This window comes from Hyla sarda, chromosome 9 (assembly GCF_029499605.1).
Source record: "Hyla sarda isolate aHylSar1 chromosome 9, aHylSar1.hap1, whole genome shotgun sequence".
Lineage (NCBI taxonomy): Eukaryota > Metazoa > Chordata > Amphibia > Anura > Hylidae > Hyla > Hyla sarda.
In genome coordinates, this window is record NC_079197.1 from 166,650,334 (window position 1) to 166,664,416 (window position 14,083).

Consider the following 14,083-nt stretch of genomic DNA (forward strand, 5'->3'; position numbering starts at 1 on the left):
TGTTGGTATGATGCCATAAAGGGCATGTCTTACAAAACAAGGTCGCTGAAAGCCAGTACAAAGTGTCACATGATCTCTGTCTCAGTTGGGGGTGGGGGTGGGGCGGAGGGAGAGAGGAGACCACAGAGTGGACCAAGGATTACATGTTTTTCATTACTTATGCCTGTTACAGCATATTCCAACATTGAAAACAGACCTGTACAGGTAATAAGTGTATATTAAAATACAGTTGGTATGATCATGAAGAGACAAATTATGAATCATTTTTGCAATCCCCCTTTAGTAGTTAAATCTTTCTCCTAAAAAGTGCAATTTACCATGGAGTAGCTTCAGTTTACGACTTAGAGCTTCCATTACATCTTTATTTTTCAAGCTGTAGATCAGTGGGTTTAACAAGGGGACAGCAGCTGTATTAAACAAAGAGAATAGTTTGTTGGTGCCCACACCTCCCGTGGAACTTGGCCGGAGATATTGGCATATGAGAGTCACATAAAAAAGAGTGACAACTGTGACGTGTGAGGAACATGTCTGAAAAGCTTTACGTCTACTAGTGATGGAACAAATTTTAAGGATGGCCATTATAATGAATATATAAGGGAAGAAGGTCAGGAAAAATGGAAATATTGTGAGAAACGATCCATTGATTAAAATATAAAGTTCTAAAAATGAGAGATCATCGCATCGGAGCTTCATCAGAGCCGATACATCACAGAAGAAGTGCTCGATGACGTTGGATATGTAGCAATGGAAACTGGAAAGGGAAAATACAATAGGAAAAACCTGGACGAATCCCAAAACCCAACATAATGTCACCAACATTGCACAAACTATAGGACTCATGACCACGTGGTAATATAAAGGGTTACATATGGCTGTGTACCGGTCATAACTCATGGCCATCAATATCAGCAACTCGTCAACAGTGACAGAGGAAAATATATACATCTGGATCATGCAGGTCCCTACTGCTATGGTCTTATCCTTCAAAATGAAGCTCAGGAGGACCCCATGTAGGGTGATGAAGGAGGTGCACATGTCTATAATGGACAAATTGGCCAAGAAGAAGTACATGGGCATGTGGAGTCGATGATCGGTGCAGAATAGTAAAAGAATGACCAAGTTACCACCAAGAGTCAACATGTACATCATCAGAATAAGGACGAAGATCGGAGCTTGGGCTTCAGGGACATCAGAAAGGCCTTGAATGATGAAGTATTCCACAATGGTCCTGTTGTGTGGATTCATATTTAGTTCACATCTGTTGGGATGTAATGGGAAATACAGTAAGTATTCATTTTTTAATGTTATGAAATAAAGATTGTGAAGGATTTTTAATGGTTGAGCTGGTACAATAAGGAGAGTCTGCAAAGAGCAGTGAAGTATGGTGGAGATTCCTTGCAAGTTTGGGGCCACATTTTAGTAAATGGAGTTGTGGAATTGGTCAGGGTAAAAGGAGACATATCATACAAAAAAAAAACTTATTATAGGGGATAAGTTTTAGATTGCCAGGGACTGAAAGTTTCTCCTATGGAGATATATAGAGGGGGCGTTGGGCCTCTGCTTCGGGCAGGGGTCCTGATGCGTTGCTCCCAAAAAGAGCAGGGGCTCTGTACAGGAGATGGCGGGGGGCTTCAGTGGTTGGATAGGGAATAAGATTTAAATATGACATTTCTCCTTTAAGGGAAGATACTTTCCATCATGCAATACCATCGAGGAGGCATCTGTTTGGCTCCAAATTAATTCTAAAGCAGAAAGACAGCAAAGATCTGGTCAATGTCCGTAATATCCACAATGTAAAGAAGAACATGGAGTCCTGAAAGTCATATTTACACAGTAAGGTTACAAAAAAGGCAAGAGTCCATGGATTACAACCTAAAGCCCTACTGTATTTAACCAGAGGAAGGCAAAAAAACACATGAGGCTGATGCCAATTCCTGGATCAACGTCCTATTTCCATAAATCTAGTATCCACAACCTGTAATATTATATTTTTCCAAGCCCCCTTAAACTTGTTTACTGAGTCAGACCTCACAACATCATGTGGCAAAGGGTTCCACAGTCTCACTGCTCTTAAAGTAAAGAATCTCTGTCTGTGATGATGGTGAAGCCTTCATTCCTCTAGACGTAGTGGATGTCCCATTGTCATGGTTATAGGTATAAAAATATCACTAGAAAGATCTCTGTACTGTCCATTCATATATTTGTACATTGTGATCAGATCCTCTTAAAGGGTACCTCTCATCAAATAAACTTTTGATATATTTTAGATTAATGAATGTTGAATAACTTTCCAATAGCATGTTAATGAAAAATATGCTTCTTTCTATTGTATTTTTCCCGATCAGTCCTGTCAGCAAGCATTTCTAACTCATGCTGGAGTCCTAAACACTCAGAGCTGCCAGCCTGCTTTGTTCACAGCCAAACAGGCTGTGAACAAAGCAGGCTGGCAGCTCTGAATGTTCTCCTTTATGAACAAAGCAGACTGGCAGCTCGCATGAGTCTGAAATGCTTGCTGCCAGGACTGGTAGGGAGACCCCTAGTGGTCATTTCTTCAAAGTGGAAAATTAAATAGAAAGAAACATATTTTTTAATAACATGCAATTGTAAAGTTATTCTGCATACATTAATCTATAATATATCAAAAGTTTTTTTGATGACAGGTACCCTTTAAGACGTCTTTTCTCCAAATAACCCCAAGTGATAACCGGTCTTGGTCCTGTAATCCTCCCATACCATTATTATCTTTGTTGCCCTCCTCTGCACCCTCTCCAGTTCGGCCATGTCCTTCTATACAGGTGCCCAGAATTGGACACAATACTCCATATGTGGTCTGACTAATGATTTATACAGAGGTAACTATGTCCTTGTCACGTGCCACTATGCCTCTCTTCATACATCCCATGACTTTATTAGTCTTGGCAGCAGCTGCCTGGCACTGATCAATGAGGTAACATAGTTACATAGTTCATAAGGTTGAAAAAAGACCAGAGTCCATCACGTTCAAACTATAACCCTAATGAGTCCCTACTGAGTTGATCCAGAGGAAGGCAAAAAACCTTCATACTAGAGCAGTGGTCCCCAAACTGTGGCCCTCCAGATGTTGCAAAACTACAATTCCCAGCATGCCTGGACAGCCGTTGGCTGTCCAGGCATGCTGGGAGTTGTAGTTTTGCAACATCTGGAGGGCCACAGTTTGGGGACCACTATACTAGAGGTAAAAATTCCTTCCCGACTCCAAATATGGCATCAGAATAAATCCCTGTCACCAGAACCCAAAGTCCTTTTCGGTAGAAGTTTTACCTAATGTCTTATTGTTCAGCACATAATTGTACATGTTGTTTTGGGCCACAGATCACAACATCATAATTACACAAAGAGACAAATATATTTCAGCTGCTTCCTCCACAGAAAATCTGCGTTTTGTTCTCCAAAATATTTGGGACAACCTCCCTGATAAAGGCCTTCAAAATCAACATACAAGGACCTAGAGGGACTGACGCCGGGTGGACACTATAAATATTGATTTCATTTGGATTTCTCTTCTGTTCATTCACTTTGCGTTTTGTTTATTAATAAAAATAAATATTATAACTTCTATTTTGAAAGCATTTTTACTTGGCAGCACTTGTTTTTTCACACCTGCCTAAAACGCTTGCACAGTGATGTAGGCCTCATATATTGTCACAGGGGGGGATTTTAGTACCTGTGCCACCTCTGCACCCACAATCCTCTAGGTCAGTGATTTTCAACCAGTGTGCCTCCAACTGTTGCAAAACTACATCTCCCAGCAAGCCCAGAATGCCATTGGCCACAACATCTGTAGGGTAAATGGCGCCGATACTGGTGCAATCTCAGTCTCGTCAGTTGTGGCTCGAACTCCTGTGCCCGGAATATGCAGCATTTATGGGTATGAGGGGTTTGTCTTATTGCGGGAACATCCTGATAGATAGATAGATATGAGATAGATAGATAGATATGAGATAGATAGATATGAGATAGATAGATATGAGATAGATAGATATGAGATGGATATGAGATAGATAGATAGATAGATATGACATGGATATGAGATAGATAGATAGATATGAGATAGATAGATATGAGATAGATAGATATTAGATAGATATGAGATAGACAGATATGATATGAGATAGATAGATATGATATGAGATAGATAGATATGAGATAGATAGATATGAGATAGATAGATATGAGATAGATAGATATTAGATAGATATGAGATAGATAGATATGATATGAGATAGATAGATATGAGATAGATAGATAGATAGATAGATAGATATGAGATAGATAGATATTAGATAGATATGAGATAGATATGAGATAGATAGATATATATGAGATAGATAGATATGAGATAGATAGCTAGATAGAAATTAGATAGATAGATATGAGCTAGATAGATGAGATAGATAGATATTAGATAGATAGATATGAGATAGATATGAGATAGATAGATAGATATGAGATAGATATGAGAGATAGATAGATAGATAGATAGATAGATAGATAGATATGAGATAGATAGATATTAGATAGATAGATATGAGATAGATATGAGATAGATAGATATTAGATAGATATGAGATAGATAGATATAGATAGATAGATATATAGATAGATATGAGATAGATATATATGAGATAGATATATACGAGATAGATATATATGAGATAGATAGATATGAGATAGATATATAGATAGATATGAGATAGATATATATGAGATAGATATATACGAGATAGATATATATGAGATAAATATGAGATAGATATGAGATAGATATGAGATATATATATATATATATATATATATATATGAGATAGATAGATAGATAGATATGAGATAAATATGATATAGATAGATATGAGATAGATATGAGATAGATAGATATAGATAAATAGATAGATAGATATATAGATAGATATGAGATAGATATATATGAGATAGATAGATATGAGATAGATATATAGATAGATATGAGATAGATATATGAGATAGATATATACGAGATAGATATATAGATAGATATGAGCTAGATAGATATGAGATAGATAGATATTAGATAGATAGATATGAGATAGATATGAGATAGATAGATAGATATGAGATAGAAATGAGAGATAGATAGATAGATAGATAGATATGAGATAGATAGATATTAGATAGATAGATATGAGATAGATATGAGATAGATAGATATTAGATAGATAGATATGAGATAGATAGATATGAGATAGATAGATAGATATTAGATAGATAGATATGAGATAGATATGAGATAGATAGATATTAGATAGATAGATATGAGATAGATATGAGATAGATAGATATATAGATAGATATGAGATAGATAGATATATAGATAGATATGAGATAGATAGATATGAGATATATAGATATGAGATAGATAGATAGATAGATAGATAGATAGATAGATAGATAGATAGATATGAGACAGATAGATATGAGCTAGATAGATAGATATGAGATAGATAGATATGAGATAGATATGAGATATATATATATATATATATATATATATATATATATATATATGAGATAGATAGATAGATATGAGATAAATATGATATAGATAGATATGAGATAGATAGATATAGATAGATAGATATATAGATAGATATGAGATAGATATATATGAGATAGATATATACGAGATAGATATATATGAGATAGATAGATATGAGATAGATATATAGATAGATATGAGATAGATATATATGAGATAGATAGATACGAGATAGATATATATGAGATAAATATGAGATAGATATGAGATAGATAGATAGGTAAATAGATAGATAGCTAAATAGATAGATAGATACAAACAAGGAATAAGTTGGCCAGCACTATTGATTCCAAACTATTATACAGACCTGGCTTACAGGTGCAGGCTGCTGGGCTAAATAGATAGATAGATAGATAGATAGATAGATATGAGATAGATATATAGATATGAGATAGATAGATAAATAAATAGATAGATAGACAGACAGAAAGATAGATGAAACTGCACCCAAAACATAATAAAAAAAATTTATAAAAAAAATTCTTTCTGCTGTTGTAATATTTTTACCACAGCCTATAAATCCCCCCCCCCCCCCCCTTCCCTCCTAGTAATCTGCAGCATCTTCAGGATTTACCCGCTCAGTGTAGTTCAGTATTGATAATGACTATGACCGGCCGTATCTTATAATCCACTTATAGTTCAGGTTCTATTGTCTCCGGAGTTCTGTCCCTGGAGATCTTCATAACTTAGACTCTAAAGTTTCTCCTTAACTCTTTACACAAGAATTCCACATGTTAAAAATACCGGCAATGCAATGGCCACTATTTATCCAACCAATCCTCCAACTCTAGTAATGTTGCACCATATGCTATACCAGTGTTTCCCAACCAGAGAGCCTCCAGCTGCTGCAAAACTACAACTCCCAGCATGCCCAGACAGCCAACGGCTGTCCAGGCATGCTGGGAGTTGTAGTTTTGCAACAGCCGGAGACACCCCTGGTTGGGAAACACTGACCTATACTATATACTACTATATGCTCCAACATGCTGGGAGTTGTAGTTTTCGTTTGGGGCAGCTGCAGAGCCACAGGCTGTATCAGGGCATGCTGGGAGTTGTAGTTAGTAACTAACTGCAACTCCCGAATTTAATTTAAAAAAAAAATGATCAAAAAGTCACATGAAAAAAAATGGTACCATTAAAAACTACAGATCGGGGTTCAAAAATATTAGCCTCAAACAGGCCGTATAAGGAGAAATAATAAAGTTATAAGGGTCAGAATAGGACAAGATTTCCCCCACATATGTGTATCCTGTGATGTCACGCATATATAATTATGCAAATTAGCATGGCTGCTATTTTTTTGCAAGAAAGGTGGCAACCCTACCTGGAGCAGGCTATGGAGCAGGCTATGGAGCAGGGTATGGAGCAGGCTATGGAGCAGGGTATGGAGCAGGCTATGGAGCAGGCTATGGAGCAGGCTATGGAGCAGGCTATGGAGCCGGCTATGGAGCATGCTATGGAGCAGGGTATGGAGCAGGCTATGGAGCAAGCTATGGAGCAGGTTATGGAGCAGGGTATGGAGCAGGCTATGGAGCAGGTTATGGAGCAGGCTATGGAGCAGGGTATGGAGCAGGCTATGGAGCAAGCTATGGAGCAGGCTATGGAGCAAGCTATGGAGCAAGCTATGGAGCAGGCTATGGAGCAGGGTATGGAGCAGGCTATGGAGCAGGCTATGGAGCAAGCTATGGAGCAGGCTATGGAGCAGGGTATGGAGCAGGCTATGGAGCAGGCTATGGAGCAAGCTATGGAGCAGGCTATGGAGCAGGGTATGGAGCAGGCTATGGAGCAGGGTATGGAGCAGGCTATGGAGCAGGGTATGGAGCAGGGTATGGAGCAGGCTATGGGTTGGTTGGTACCATATGCATCCGGTACAATACAGACCAATAAATTCAGTCATGTATGGCCCGACATATTGCTGGGGTGTAAAGCAAATATATTTAGGGAAACACACATGTAGTTGGGCAACATGTTGGCGTCCGTTGTCCCGCTCGTTCAGGAATAGGGATGCCCCGGATGTCACAGGATGCTGAAGTGGGTGATAAGACCCCTGTGTTCCCCACTACAGGCTACTGGTATGTGAACGCAGTGTCTTGGATTGTTATGGAGGAGCTGTGGCTGACAATGTTGTGGGGACAGTTTGACTTAATGTAATGGGGTTAATGTGCAGTAAGCTCGTATCAGTGGGCCTTGGCAACAGGCGCTCAGGTATCCAATGGAAACAATACGACCAAATCGCAGAGGTGGAAGGATCAGCAGCTTTATTGATGTACGACAATTTAGACTCTAAAGTTTCTATCTAGAAGAGATAGAAGACGTATTCTTAATATTGTTAAGCAAACAAAGCAGGAAGGGGAAGTGGATGTTCTTGTCCATCTAGGGACAAATGACCTGGTTTGCAATGAAGTGAAACTGCTGGTATCAGTACATGCCGGAGGTAGGCTGATCGGATGACAGCCAGACTTGTTTTAATTCATGGTGCATGGCCCAGTGAGCTTTCTGAGGGTTTTTATTAGACATGTGCAATTCGGTTCGGCACGAATGTCTAAATTAACGAATGTTACCGTTTTCGTGCATTCGGACCCATCCGAATGCACGAAAACATATTTTGAACATTCCCGAATAGCCACGATAATACGAATAGCAAAGTAACGAATACATTCGTTATTTCCCAACCATATTGCTGTAAATAACGAATGCATTCGTTATCAGTAAACGACGTGAAGAATTCATTCTGATAACAAAGTTAATAAAAAGGATACAGATAGTTTGATTTTTCGGATACATTCGGTATTCGGGTACATTCGGTAAATCTTTTTATTCTTTTTTTGGACTTTAGCGATCCTAAAAAGTTATGGAGATACCTTTTTTATTAAAATTTCGTAGGGTATCATAAAAAAATCATAATAAAAAAGATACAGTGGTGATGGAAAAAATTGTATCTAATGAAATGTATGATTTTTATTATGAAATGTTTATTCATTTTTAAACAGGGATCAATTTATGTGAGCGGGTAAAGCACTAAAAATGTAGCCGACAATAGCAAAAATGTAGTGTGTGTGTGTTTTTCACTTTTTTTTTTAAACATTTTTTTAGGTAGTACTACTACTCCCAGCATGGAACACACTCTTCCATGATGGGAGTAGTAGTTACCTGTACTAATTGACAGATTGCAGGGGTCCTTTGCGATCCTCCTGTATAATGTATAGATGCGGAGGCTGCTCTTCTATGGTCCCCTGCACTCATGTATATATACACATATTCATATTTCCCGCAGAGCTGTGATTGGCCAGATGGTTCCAGCCAATCACAGCTCTCTGTGAGAAATAGGAATATGTGTATATATACGGCCATGCAGGGGACCATAGGAGAGCGGCCGCCGCATTCATACATTATACAGGAGGATCGCAGCGGGCGTCAGGAGTGATACCCGCAGTGATCTTTCCTTTACTACAAGTACTAATACTCCCAACATGGAGTACACTCTGCTCCATGCTGGGAACTGTAGTACCTGTATTAATAGACAGATCGCAGCGGGTGTCAGAAGTTACACTCGCTGCCATATGTCTATTAATGCAGGTACTACAGCTCCCAGCAATGGAGCAGAGTGTGCTCCATGTTGGGAGTATTAGTACCTGCAGTAAGGGACAGATCCCAGGGATGTCACTCCTCCTGACACCCGCTGTGATCCTCCTGATGTGAATGTCGGGATCAGCTGTTCTCAGGGCTACAGAGCCAGGAGAACAGCTGACGCTAAGCCGTAGGTATCCATCGTATATCTACTGCCCAGCAAGAACTTACAGTGAGCCTGCAATGTGTATATACAGTATACACATTTCTGGCTCACTTAACCCCTTGCTGAGCTGTGCGCTATGCGCAAGCCCAGCAAGGGAAGAGTTAACTTACACTGCTGGACAGTGTAAGTTAACCCTTTGGGCGGTATACACAATATACAGCTATCTATAGATAGCTGTATACAGTGTATACAGAAGACATAGTCCAGTTTACTTCCCTGAGTCCCGGGCCGGGTTCGTGTAGCTCCGCCCCCTATTGATGACGTCATTAGGGGGCGGAGCTACAGAAGTGAACAAGGCTAGTTAATCTGAAGCTCTGTTCACATTGTACGTTTTGTATAATGGGAACAGACCCTTCTGGCAGTGTCTACCCAGACAGGGAGACTCCAGCTGTTGCTAAACTACAACTCCCAGCATGCCCAGACAGCCAAAGGCTGTCTGGGCATGCTGGGAGTTGTAGTTTTGCACCAATTGGTGGCTCCCTGTTTGGGTAGACATTGCATCATGGGTGCTCTCCCCAGCGGACTGCGCCAAAAATGTCATAACCAATTTTTTGTGTTTTTTTCTTCTCGTTTCAGATCCGTGTATGCAGAGGATTACTGCGGATTCGATGGATTACGGCGGATTATTTATTTTTTCCTTTAATAAAATGGTTAACGAGGGCTGTGGGGGAGTGTTTTTTTAAATAAAATAATTTTTCCAATGTGTTGTGTTTTTTTTATTGAATTTTCAGGGTGAGTAGTGGAAGCTGTCTTATTGACGGAATCCATTACTAGGCCAGGGCTTAGTGCTAGCCCCCAAAACAGCTAGCGCTAACCCCCAATTATTACCCCGGTACCCACCGCCACAGGGGTGCCGGGAAGAGCCGGTACCAACAGGCCCGGAGCGTCAAAATGGCGCTCCTGGGCCTAGGCGGTAACAGGCTGGCGTTATTTAGGCTGGGGAGGGCCAGTAACAATGGTCCTCGCCCACCCTGGTAACGTCAGGCTGTTGCTGTTTGGTTGGTATTGTGCTGAGAATGAAAATATGGGGAACCCTATGCGTTTTTTATTTTCATTTTTTTATTTAAATAAAAAAAAAAAACGCATAGGGTTCCCCGTATTTTCATTCTCAGCACAATACCAACCAAACAGCAACAGCCTGACGTTACCAGGGTGGGCGAGGACCATTGTTACTGGCCCTCCCCAGCCTAAATAACGCCAGCCTGTTACCGCCTAGGTCCAGGAGCGCCATTTTTGACGCTCCGGGCCTGTTGGTACCGGCTCTTCCCGGCACCCCTGTGGCGGTGGGTACCGGGGTAATAATTGGGGGTTAGCGCTAGCTGTTTTTGGGGCTAGCACTAAGCCCTGGCCTAGTAATGGATTCCGTCAATAAGACAGCTTCCGCTACTAACCCTGAAAATTCAATAAAAATTAAAAAAAACACAACACATTGGAAAAATTATTTTATTTAAAAAAAACACTCCCCCACAGCCCTCGTTAACCATTTTATTAAAGGAAAAAATAAATAATCCGCCGTAATCCATCGAATCCGCAGTAATCCTCTGCATACACGGATCTGAAAAGAGAAGAAAAAAAACACAAAAAATTGGTTATGACATTTTTGGCGCTGTCCGCTGGGGAGAGCACCCATGATGCAATGTCTACCCAAACAGGGAGTAACCAATTGGTGCAAAACTACAACTCCCAGCATGCCCAGACAGCCTTTGGCTGTCTGGGCATGCTGGGAGTTTTAGTTTAGCAACAGCTGGAGTCTCCCTGTCTGGGTAGACACTGCCAGAAGGGTCTGTTCACATTATACAAAACGTACAATGTGAACAGAGCTTCAGATTAACTAGCCTTGTTCCCTTCTGTAGCTCCGCCCCTAATGACGGCATCACTAGGGGGCGGAGCTACACGAACCCGGCCCGGGACTCGAGGGAAGTAAGCTGGACTTCGTCTTCTGTATACACTGTATACAGCTATCTATAGATAGCTGTATAAAGTGTATACCGCCCAAAGGGTTAACCTACACTGTCCAGCAGTGTAAGTTAACTCTTTCCTTGCTGGGCTTGCGCATAGCGCACAGCTCAGCAAGGGGTTAAGTGAGCCAGCAATGTGTATACTGTATATACACATTGCAGGCTCACTGTAAGTTCTTGCTGGTCAGTAGATATACGATGGATACCTACGGCTCAGCGTCAGCTGTTCTCCTGGCTCTGTAGCCCTGAGAACAGCTGATCCCGACATTCACATCAGGAGGATCGCAGCGGGTGTCAGGAGGAGTGACATCCCTGGGATCTGTCCCTTACTGCAGGTACTAATACTCCCAACATGGAGCACACTCTGCTCCATGCTGGGAGCTGTAGTACCTGCATTAATAGACATATGGCAGCGAATGTAACTCCTGACAGCCGCTGCGATCCTCCAGTATAATGTATGAATGCGGCGCCGCTCTACTATGGTCCCCTGCACGGCCGTATATATACACATATTCCTATTTCTCACAGAGAGCTGTGATTGGCTGGAACCATCTGGCCAATCACAGCTCTGCGGGAAATATGAATATGTGTATATATACGTGAGTGCAGGGGACCATAGAAGAGCAGCCGCCCCATCTATACATTATACAAGATGATCGCAAGGGACCCCTGCAATCTGTCAATTAGTACAGGTAACTACTACTCCCATCATGGAAGAGTGTGTTCCATGCTGGGAGTAGTAGTACTACCTAAAAAATGTTTTAAAAAAAAGTGAAAAACACGCACACACTACATTTTTATTATTGTCGGCTACATTTTTAGTGCTTTACCCGCTCACATAAATTGATCCCTGTTTAAAAATGAATAAACATTTCATAATAAAAAAGATACATTTCATTAGATACAATTTTTTCCATCACCACTGTATCTTTTTTATTATGATTTTTTTATGATACCCTACGAAATTTTAATAAAAAAAGGTATCTCCATTATTTATTAGGATCGCTAAAGTCCAAAAAAAGACTAAAAAGATTTACCAAATGTACCCGAATACCGAATGTATCCGAAAAAAAACAACACGAATACCCGAATACCGAATGTATCCGAAAAATCTAAACCGAAAATATTGCCGAACCGAAATTTTTTTCCAAAACGAAAAAACGAAACGAAATTAAACGAAAATTTTTCTAGTGCACAAGTCTAGTTTTTATCATAACTGTCATGGATTTACATATGCCAGTTATTGGTGTTCAAGTTCAGCATCAATCCCATTGGTTATTACCGTATTTTTCGCCCTATAGGACGCACCAGTATATAAGACGCACCGAATTTTAAAGGTGCAAAATCTAGAAAAAAAAGATTCCACACAAAACAGTGATCTTCAACCTGCGGACTGTCACGATGCCGGCTGGCAGGTAGTGGATCCTCTGTGCCAGAGAGGGATTGGCGTGGACCGTGCTAGTGGATCGGTTCTAAGTCACTACTGGTTTTCACCAGAGCCCGCCGCAAAGCGGGATGGTCTTGCTGCGGCGGTAGTGACCAGGTCGTATCCACTAGCAACGGCTCAACCTCTCTGGCTGCTGAAGATAGGCGCGGTACAAGGGAGTAGACAGAAGCAAGGTCGGACGTAGCAGAAGGTCGGGGCAGGCAGCAAGGATCGTAGTCAGGGGCAACGGCAGGAGGTCTGGAACACAGGCTAGGAACATACAAGGAAACGCTTTCACTGGCACGATGGCAACAAGATCCGGCAAGGAAGTACAGGGGAAGTGAGGTGATATAGGGAAGTGCACAGGTGATAACACTAATTGGAACCACTGCGCCAATCAGCGGCGCAGTGGCCCTTTAAATCGCAAAGACCCGGCGCGCGCGCGCCCTAGGGAGCGGGGCCGCGCGCGCCGGGACAGGACTGACGGAGAGCGAGTCAGGTACGGGAGCCGGGGTGCGCATCGCGAGCGGGCGCTACCCGCATCGCGAATCGCATCCCGGCTGGAGGCGGTATCGCAGCGCCCCGGGTCAGTGGATCTGACCGGAGCGCTGCAGTGAGGAGAGTGTAGCGAGCGCTCCGGGGAGGAGCGGGGACCCGGAGCGCTAGGCGTAACAGTACCCCCCCCTTGGGTCTCCCCCTCTTCTTAGAGCCTGAGAACCTGAGGAGCAGACTTTTGTCTAGGATGTTGTCCTCAGGTTCCCAGGATCTCTCTTCTGGACCACAACCCTCCCAATCCACTAAAAAAAAGGTTTTCCCTCTGACCTTTTTAGATGCCAGAATCTCTTTGACGGAGAAGATGTCCGAGGAGCCGGAAACAGGAGTGGGAGGAACAGATTTGGGAGAGAAACGGTTAATGATAAGTGGTTTAAGAAGAGAAACGTGAAAGGCATTAGGAATACGAAGAGAAGGAGGAAGAAGAAGTTTGTAAGAGACAGGATTAATCTGGCACAAAATTTTGAAAGGACCAAGATAGCGTGGTCCCAACTTATAGCTAGGGACACGGAAGCGGACATATTTAGCGGAGAGCCATACCTTGTCTCCAGGGGAAAAAATGGGAGGAGCTCTTCTTTTCTTATCCGCGAACTTCTTCATGCGTGATGAAGCCTGTAAGAGAGAATTTTGGGTCTCTCTCCATATGATGGAAAGATCACGAGAAATTTCATCCACAGCGGGCAGACCAGAGGGCAAGGGGGTAGGGAGGGGGGGAAGAGGGTGACGGCCGTACACCACGAAAA

At 41.6% G+C, this 14,083-nt stretch overlaps 1 protein-coding gene across 1 annotated transcript; it reads right to left on the reverse strand.

Moving 5' to 3' along the window:
* Positions 1 to 279: 279 nt before the first annotated feature.
* LOC130292012 (olfactory receptor 8U9-like) lies at positions 280 to 1,245 on the reverse strand. Its single transcript, XM_056541443.1, has one exon. It carries the CDS (start codon positions 1,243 to 1,245, stop codon positions 280 to 282), a length of 966 nt encoding a protein of 321 aa, XP_056397418.1.
* Positions 1,246 to 14,083: the final 12,838 nt, after the last annotated feature.

What these genes read in the sequence shown, in the direction of transcription:
- LOC130292012 (XM_056541443.1), bottom strand. Translation starts at nt 1,245, where the DNA reads ATGAATCCACACAACAGGACCATTGTGGAATACTTCATCATTCAAGGC.